At 40.8% G+C, this 9,859-nt stretch overlaps 1 protein-coding gene across 1 annotated transcript in view; it reads left to right on the forward strand.

Moving 5' to 3' along the window:
* The window catches only part of TRAK2 (trafficking kinesin protein 2), a 67,226-nt gene extending 61,486 nt beyond the window's left edge, over positions 1 to 5,740 (forward strand). Inside the window, exon 16 of the mRNA XM_039494912.1 lies at positions 1,146 to 5,740. Coding sequence (XP_039350846.1) covers positions 1,146 to 1,824 — 679 coding nt within the window. The 3' untranslated portion in view covers positions 1,825 to 5,740. The remainder of the gene's footprint in view (positions 1 to 1,145) is intronic.
* Positions 5,741 to 9,859: the final 4,119 nt, after the last annotated feature.

Here is a 9,859-nt window from a genome sequence, read left to right on the forward strand (position 1 = left end):
CCAGTTTGCAGCTGTGGAGAATCAGGTTTGCAAGTGCGAAGACCTTTAGCCTCCTTCCACCAATGTGTTTGTTTTGCAGCTGAGCAAACGTTTTGTATGCTTTTTTAATAACATTTCTATCAAATGTAACCATATACAGACACTCCCTGACTTATACAAGCGTTCCATTATGGAACGCCTTGCGTAACTCGAATTTTGCATAAGTGGGAAACATATCTCCACCCATTATGCAAAAAAACAAAAAATAAAATAAAACACACCCCTATTTCTAGCTTATGGAACTTTTTCCGTAAGTGCAGATTTGCGTAAGTCGGGTCTTGAGTAACCCGGGGAGCATCTGTACTCCTAAATAGTAATTGGCTTTGGAAAGTTCTATCTTATGGTGTTAATCTCTAGCTTCAGCACCAAGGGCATTTAAAAGGTAAACTCTTCCAAATTAAGGCTTGACAAAGAAATGAGTTTAACATATACCATGACCTTTGCAATCATCCCCATCCTGAAATATACTCTCATTAAAATTTTAAAGTACACCTTTACCCTGATATAACGCAACCCAATATAACACGAATTCGGATATAACGTGGTAAAACAGCACTGGGGGGGGGGGGCTGCGTGCTCCAGCGGTTCAAAGCAAGTTCGATATAACGTGGTTTCACCTAACGCAGTAAGATTTTTTTGGCTTCTGAGGACAGCGTTATATCGGGGTAGAGGTGTAGTAGGGTTCTTCTTCCGTGATGATTTTAATGCACATAAAAGTGCTGGACTGTAATTATTCCTGTAATTTGGTTGTGTAGGATCCTGTAAAATTTGCTGCGTTTTCTATAAAAACATTTCCTATAAACATATGTCAATATGGCCCCTTCTCACTTTTTTCTAATGGTTTTTTGTCCTGCAGTGTGGGATTTGCAAAGCAATGTTTTGTATTTCTGAATATTATAAAGGTTGAGGTTGTGAAAGTTGCAATGAATCTTGTTATATGCAGATACGGAATTGTTAATCTCCTTTTTTTAATTTGAGCACAAGCCTTATTTTAAAAATGATTGTTATTACCTTGCCCTGTGTTATATGAAAGTTTCCAGAGAGAGAGAGCAAGGTGCAGTAATAATGATATCCTCTCTGTGTGTGTGTGTGTTTATTTTTTTCAGCTCCATGTATACTCCATTATCATTTGGAAGTAGTGGCAACAGTACTGGCAATACAACGGTGAGCTCTCCAGCCATGTCCTGTAGGTTTAGTATTGGAGAATTCCACACCGACAGAAGAGACTCTTCCACTACCTTGAGCACCACCACCAGTCTGGCTAAACTCTTGCATGAACAAGGCATCTCTGCCAAAGTTTGTGATAGCCCCATGCCAGAAAAGCTGCCCGTACTACAGAGCCTACGAACCCTTCCCATTCCCTCCACTCCCCCAAATTCTCCCTCACACTCACCTTGTTCTTCCCCTCCACCTTTTGAGACTCGAGCGCATCTCTCTGAAAACTTTCTGGCATCACGACCAGCTGAAACATTCTTGCAGGAGAGGTGTGGCCTGAAACCATCCCATAACCCTCCTAGCCTAGACCAATTGAAGATGAACCTGGTGGACAGGCTGAAGAGGTTAGGTATTGCCAGAGCAGTCAAACCCCCTGAGACAGGGGACCATGGAAAAAGTCAAGGGCCAGAAATTGGCCTGCAGCGGCAGGATTCAGCTGTGTTTTTAAGTGCAGGTAGAAACCTGATGGGTGGACTGAGAAGAAATCAGAGTCTTCCAGGCATGATTGGGGCACTTGGAGCTCCATTTTGTACATCCTCATCAAAAATGGGTATCTTAAAGGAAGACTAAGTGGTTTCCAAGTAACAGACTTCTAGCAGAACAAATAATACATTACGGCTGAACATCTGATACAGGTGTGGAATGGAGAGTTGCAGAAGGAATGTGCATGTTAAAATGGAAAAAGAAAGGGAGATGGGGTGAGAGAAAGAGTTTGCAGGGAGTTGAGGAAGGAAGGAGGAGTTGGGAAGAGATCACAGGAAAGAAGAAACCAAAGTTAAATCATGAGACCCTTTAGACATCTGACTTCCTGGCTTGAATAAAAGACAATAACAAATGCTTGTCAGTTATCTTCCGCTTTCAAATGTATGTGTCTAGGACAATAAATGTCTTGTAGAACGGTCTGTCTCCCCCTTTCCACCATGATCATATTATTTTGCCAAATGTTAGCGGTCACATTGTACAACTGAAGGTACTAGTAAAAGGAACAAGGAATCTGTTCTTTACTGCACCCGAATAATCGGTCCAAATCCATCTCTGCAGTGAAGAACAAGCACAGGAACAACTCGGATTCCTTTGGTTTTTTGCATTTCCAATTTAGAAATTAAACTGAACCTCTTCTTTTACAAAATACTTTGTATGTTAAGTTTTATACTTCTCATTGCATGTACAAATAGGAGTTGGGGTAGGATTTTTATTTTGGATGAGTGCAATGGTGCTAGTGGAGTATTAACAGAATGACATTTCTCTCTGAACTTTCTGAAGGCTGTTGAAAGCACACTGAGGAAAGTGCAATCAGTAGGAGTTAAGCAGAAGATTATTTTATATTCTAGGAAAACTTGTTTATTTTGAGCTAAGAAACCTTTCCAAAGCATGCTATGCATCTATTTTTAATAAAAGGAGGTTTGCTTGCACACGCACAAAATCTCAGGCACATTTTAATGTTATAAAAGGGAGTAAAACATAAATGCTTGATTCTAGGTTTGTTTTTTATTTGATCTAAACGGGGAGCATATTCTTAACAGAAGACAACAGAATGTTAGAAGTTTTGTGACTGACTCTGCTCTTGGCTGCTAGATAGTCTCTACATTTGAGGGAGCTTTTTAACAGAATATAAAAATAATGACTTTGGTATTTAAGATACTTTCTGATTCTAGGCAGGATTCTGTTACACAGATTTCACTGAGGAAACAGTCCATGAAAGTTGTCCTGGAACTGTGGTCAGTACATAACCTAACATTCAAGACTCTGGCACTGAAGCACAAGTAAGACAGCAGTGAGTGTTTTTTGTGGCCACTGTATCAAATAGAAATGAGTTTTGTCATTGTCAGAAGATAATCTGCCTCTTCTTTGTTGAAGGAGAGCAGGTCAAAGCCTTACTGTTCTGAGTGAAAGTAATAAAGATCTTAAGAGGCAGAGTCACTGCATTGGAAAACTCAATGGGCTGAAGTCAAGTCACTTGAAAAAAATATATTGGTGTCTTTGGGTGCTAAATAGCAGGATGCTTTGAGCCTATCACCAGTGGATTCAGAAGCATTTTAGCTATAAGCATAAAAAGTTGTTCCTTTGAATAATCTATATCATGGTTTATAAAGTAGCTACAAGGAAAAAAAATCTGTCCAAACTGATCATTGCTAGATCTCTGCAGGTGATTCTATTGCGAACAAGTCCTTAATCTCTGTGAAATAGAATAGTTTATTTGTAACCTAATTTTAGTTACAAGGAACTTTCATTATTATGATTTTAAGTCTCCATTTCTTTACAAGTGAATTAACAATTATACTTTACCCTAGCTGTTAAATATAGTTGTGGTAGACCTACTGAGACCAGGCCAGCATGAGTAGTGTAAGGGATCAAAAATTGATGGAAAATCAGTCCAGAGTTCAAAACGATATATGTTTTGGCTGAATGGTCTTTACCTGCGCTGGAACAATTTCTATAGACATTTTAATACTCTGTGGGCCCATTCATTCTGACCAGTCACACAGTGATAGGGTCAGATTTGGCCACAACCATGTTTTAATGGCCGTCCTTAACTAGGATGTCCAAACTCGGTTGTAAGACCTGTGTAGTTGGGGCTCTAGGTGACATCCTCGTCGGGTCCCCTGGAGTGAAGCAGTCGTATGACTGGTTATACCTGGCAAGAGTTACAACCAGTCTCGTTTGAGCTCTAGACGCTGCAGCACTGCAGGCAGCGTAAAAACTTTAAATGGAACAGATTCAAAATCCATTTATAAAGCGATCATATTTTCTCTGTCATTTATAACATGACACTTCCGACTATTACACTCCTTTAGGTGTCTTAATGATGCTTTTTGATAGTAAAGCTTGTTTCTAAAAAAGAAAAGTAATAACCACTCCAAGTGCTAACTGCTTCACAGGGTTTCACAAAGCTCCATTGGTTGGCCTTTGGGAGTTTGCTTAGATAGCTCACATAGTTGTAAAAGATTAATCTGTTAATTTAAAATAATGCATATGGGTTAATTCTGTTTTAACAACAAAAAATGTTCCTAATTTTTATTTTAAAGCATTTGGGTTGTACTTTCCTAACCATGCACAGGGTCTTACCTCAATTGACAAGGTGAGTATTTGTTCTCCAGTGAAGTGAGCATTTGGTATATCATCTGCGTATTTTGCAGTTCCCAGGGAAATATCAGGTGACAAAGCAATAGAAAATTAGACAGTCTGATGTATACAGAGAACAGCATTTGTGTCAAATTAATGTTCAATTTAGGTACATTTATTATAGAAATACTTGTAAACTACAGCTAGACTTTTACATGTATTAAATAATTTAGAATTTATATATATGTATATGTATATTAACTAGCTTTGTTATGATTGCTATAGCTGTGTATTAACAGCAGAAGAATCAAAACAACTGAGTCAGACTTCTTTTCAGACCAGATTGCTGTTTAAGTTCATTTAAAAGCACAATAATTAAATGCATGTAAATATGGAATGAAGCCTTTTTAAAACATGTTTTGATTTGAATGATACCAAGTTGTCCCAGCCTAATGTGTAATAAAGTTTCCGTAGAGCAGTGTCTCACCAACTACCTGTCCAAAGCAGAAAGGTGATAAAAGCAGAACTTGTGCACTATTGTGGCTGTATATTTATCCATTCAATTGAAGCTGAAGATTTTTTTTATCTTGCATTTATATCGATGGATACACCAGGTGTATTTTGTATACTTGTGCCTAAATTCCACGGTCAAAGAAAATTAGACCTGAAGGATGTAGCAGTGGTTTGTGCCAAACCTAGAAGACAACGTTTTGTCATAGGCCTTTATGATGATGTTGGTAGCATATTTAGTTCCTGTGGAGTTCGAAGAATTGATTAGCATTTTCTGCCTTCCAGTAGAGATAAGCATTTACATGAATGATCTATTTAAGATTCTACAAAGGATATCTTGATATAATTCAAGGTTGCTTAGACAGCTAGGTGGAGCTAGTGGCAACAGTAACAAATAACTGCAGTTGAAACAGGTCCTGTGTCCACAGACCTGCAGCATGGAACAAATACCAGAGAAGACAGAAAGGAATTTAGCCGTCCCTTTTAGGAAAGACCCAGAAACAGAGAGAGCTTCCTGCGATGTCAGTCTGCCAACCTCAGTGTCTGTCTTATTCAGGTTTTGAGCATATTTTTGGCAAGTAAGCAAAGTACACATTTCATTTTCTGCCATTAGAACCACAGGGCTGTAGTTTCACTAACTGAACTTCTTTGATGTGAAACATATACAAACCTGTGCACTAAAGCATACATGGGCAGTGAGATGGAATATGTTTTAACTTACGCAGAAGAAAATCTACTTAATCAGAGCAAATAGCATAGAAAAGAGCAAAGATTTGGGTTTGAGACCCATTTAGCCACTGCATAGGATAGTTGCACAACAATTTTTGAGAAACTGGGAACCTTTTTTGTTCATCTGCTTTTGGCACTTAATTTTTCATAGCAGAATGTAAATTTGATAATAAACATGTACAAACATGCCTTTTACATTACACTGGTTGCACTGTGGTTTGTTCCATGCATGTATTTATTTTTATTTTTAGATATAAAAATATGAGTAATGTGGTGGTGGGTACTCTTATAAAAGGAGATTTGGCATTTAAAAAAATGAAATGTTGCTAAAATACAGTAGATCTATATTTAGTGGTGGTTAAATCTAGATAACAATGTTTCTTGTATATCTTCTTTGCTGTTTGAAAAACCTTTTTATTGAGAATGAAGAATTTCAAATCTTCCTTAAAAAAATAATATCCAGATGTGAATGTCTCCTTGTCAGATTGCATGCAATAATTAATGCTTGTGCATACTTTTTCTTTCATCCCACAATGGCTATTAAGGACTCTTAGCATTAGGATGACTTCTAGCAGGAAGCCAAGAGAGAGAGAATGGCACTACCTCCCATATATTTATGGAAAATCAACCAGCATCCTTCAGTCCTTGCCTCCAGTTTTTTATTGTCTCCTGTTTGGAAACAAGAATCCTTCCCCCATGCTACTACAACTGACCTATCTTCTTGTGACTCTCGTGCTTGTAGGGAAGGAAGGGAGGACTGAATGAGCCTTTTATAATTAGGGGAATGATCATGCAGTTCTTTTACCTCCTTCCTGGTCATTGCCATCATAATGCTAAGTGTCCCGAACACCTGTCACAGAATGGGAGGAGAAACTGAAACAAATTGAATTAATGATGAATAATTCTCCCTTCCTTAAGTTTTACCCTTTCACCCTTGGGAAAAGAAACCCGTTTCTTTGTCAGCCTAAAGCCATCTCTGCACACCTGTCCCTCTAAAGCTTCCTGAGTTGGGCCCTCTTTGTCCTTCAGTTGAGTACCTGTCTTCCTAATTAATCCACCAGTCAATCATCAGAATATGCGCATTGTCAGATGAAAGCAAACTACTTGTGTACCTAGTCAGCATTCCACCTGACATGCTGTGATTTCCTTGCTGAGCCTCCAGGCAAATACAGCATGCACGGAAGTTATACTGACAGGAGTGTTCCTGGGATGTTCCAGGTGTTTACTCACTGGTGAAAAGTTACTTTGCCTGTTTTCAAGATCAGGACCACAGTAGTGTCAGTCCCAAGATACTGAAGCAATGTAACCCTATATGTCTAAACATTGCAAATATATCACAGATATGGGGAGGGAGAAATCTGGGATTGCTGTCCAAAAGTCATTACATCCAAAGGCTGTTTACTGATCAATAAAAATGAGTTGGTGGTTACTGTCTGGTCCCTAGAGGAGATGAGGTCACATTACAAAGATAAACTACCACAAACAATGTTTTCACCCTTTTGCCAGCCTCACAAAGAGGCCAAGGACTGAAACTTTTAACAAGGTGAGTAACCTCCTCCATTGTGGTGTTCCTGTCTGCTCAGGGTAAGGAAGTGTTGGGATGCCAACCAGGGGAGGCTTGCACAGCTGATGCCTGCGGTTTGCTGGTTCATTTGCTAAACAGAGGATGAGAGTCTCTGGGTTGCCAATCCAGAACTTCTCATGTAAATTACATTTACCTTAAAACATTTCCTCCTTGGGAATAATGGGCTTCTTACACTCTCTTCACCACTCTAAAAAACAAACAACCCACACTGCCACAACTCCTACCACCCACCACACACTCAGCCATACCCACCCATCAGCCACACACTAATATCGTCAATCATACCTACCTCCCATCCCAGACCAGACCTTTCTGCCCTGCCACCCTCTCACTCTCCAACTGCCCAACACACTGAACAGCTTCTAGCCTACACTCAGGCCCTCCCACTGTCAGAACAAGAAGAACTACAACACTGGACAGAATACTTACACACAACACACCCCACCAACAGCTGAACAAGAAAGTCTCCCCATGGACACATGAAGAAGAACTGAGACACAAATGACCTTGCCTAACACAACATCGCTCGCACAACAAACATTGCACAACAAGAAAAACGCAGAACGCAACAGCATCAGAAGAGCAAGAAACCATCCTGACAAAGAGTCTGACAGAGGAGGTGCATGCATCATCAAGGAGTCTGGAGGCCAAAAGGACTGTGTAAAGGAGTCTGAGGTTGTCATCATCAACAGATCATCATGAACAACTTACTAAAAAAGCCACCAGCCTTCTAAACACTAACTGACTGCAAAACAAACTTCCCTACATCTACTACTCTACACACCCCTAGAACTATCAACATACCCTTACCCCCCTACACCTTAGAAAATCAATCTAATCCTCTCCTACAACCCCCGATCGGAACCGCATCCCTCTGCCCGTCATACCCGGGAAATCCTGGAACTCTCATGGGACAGGACTACCTGGACTCTCTCTGAAGGCAGGACCAGCACTCTGGAACTCCTACTCTACTGATTTCCTGAGACAACTCCATCCAGCTATCTCCGTGCAGAACACCATTTCCTGAAACTACGATGTACACCACTGGATGGAGACACTACACACACATGGATGTATGATGGAGTGACAGCTGACATCACAACATCCCTGGATGATGCTACCTGCTGAACAGTACACACAATCCTCACACACAACTACACAATAAATATTTGAAATTTAATATCTCATATTCACACACACTCACCCAATCTCCAATATATAATATATCAATATTTATATTTATATGGGAACAACGCTTCCTCAGCTCCCGTCAATTCTCGCCCTTTTCCTCCTCACGCCTACCTCAGCCTACCATCATGACATCTTTCTCATCCTGGACCCATGGGAATCAGACTTGGAATCTTCACACCACGATTCCACCAGCCACCTCCGATTTCACCTCATACCCACCTCCATCTATATCCATCATCCTCAGCCTGGACCTAGTGGTGCTAAATACACCACAGGTACCATTAAGTACACCCCGCTACACCACCTCTCATGCCACCAGCCCTACCCCCGGCCACCCACAAGATCCACCTCAGCCATCATCTCACAGCCAAGCACTGCATCAGCCCAACACCCCTGCTCTAACCCCGTACACAGAGACCCACAAACAAGAGAATCTCCACCAGACACTCCAGTACCCACATGAGGAAACAACAGAGGAAATAAATAAACAGATCAACAGACCCCAGACAGCAGATCAACAGAAGACAAGCCCAAGAAAGAAACCAACAAAGAAACCACAAGGACACCCTCCAAAATCACCCATACAGTCCCCAGCTCATCCCTCCAAATCATCACCCAAATGGACACAAATCATCTGACATGATCTGCCCACACTTGCAGCCTTGGGTGGCAGGCCAGTCCCTCCCTGCCACAACACCCTGCCTCTCACCAGCAAACTGCACACTCACCAGCAACTCACCAGCAACTGCACCAACCCAGGAACAAACCAATGCAAAAACAACCAATGCCACAAATCTACACACCACATCACCACACACCCACACCAGATCAGCACAACCATCATCAACCACATCATCACGGTTCATCCACCAATGTAATATATGCCATCATATGCCAGCAATATATGCCAATGCCCCTCTGCATGTACATCGCCAAACTGACAAGGAAAAGGAGGATAAAAGGAAACACAACACAAACAAGACACAATACAAAACCTGTAAAAAACAACAACAACCCTCCTGACAACAACTGGCCACACAGTGGCAGATTTCAAGCCATCCTCCAAAAAAAAAAACTTCCAGAGAGAAGAGAGAAAACTGCTGAGCTTGCAAATTCTGCAAAATTTAACACCATCAGTTTAGGACTAAACAAAGACTGTGAATGGCTTGGCTTGCCAATTACAGACCAGTTTTCCCCCCTTTTCACACCACAGTCACAGCTGCTGGAACATCCTCCCATTGATCTGATTGATCTCTTCTCTCTTTCTGCTCTGCTTGCTATCTATTATATACACACCTGCTGAAATTCCACTGCTTTTGCTTGCAGAAGAGTGGGTGTTCACCCACGAAAGCTCATGCTACAAAACATCTGTTAGTCTATAAGGTGCCACAGGATTCTTTGCTGCTTCTTACACTCTGTACACCTATTTCTCTCACACAAGTTTTTTGTGCACTTTCTCTTTAAGATGGAATGAATATTAGTAGCCAATGAAGTGGCACTCTCCTGTTTCCATGGTGACAAGGGAAA

The sequence above is a fragment of the Mauremys reevesii genome, linkage group 11 (assembly GCF_016161935.1).
Source record: "Mauremys reevesii isolate NIE-2019 linkage group 11, ASM1616193v1, whole genome shotgun sequence".
Classification (NCBI taxonomy): domain Eukaryota; kingdom Metazoa; phylum Chordata; order Testudines; family Geoemydidae; genus Mauremys; species Mauremys reevesii.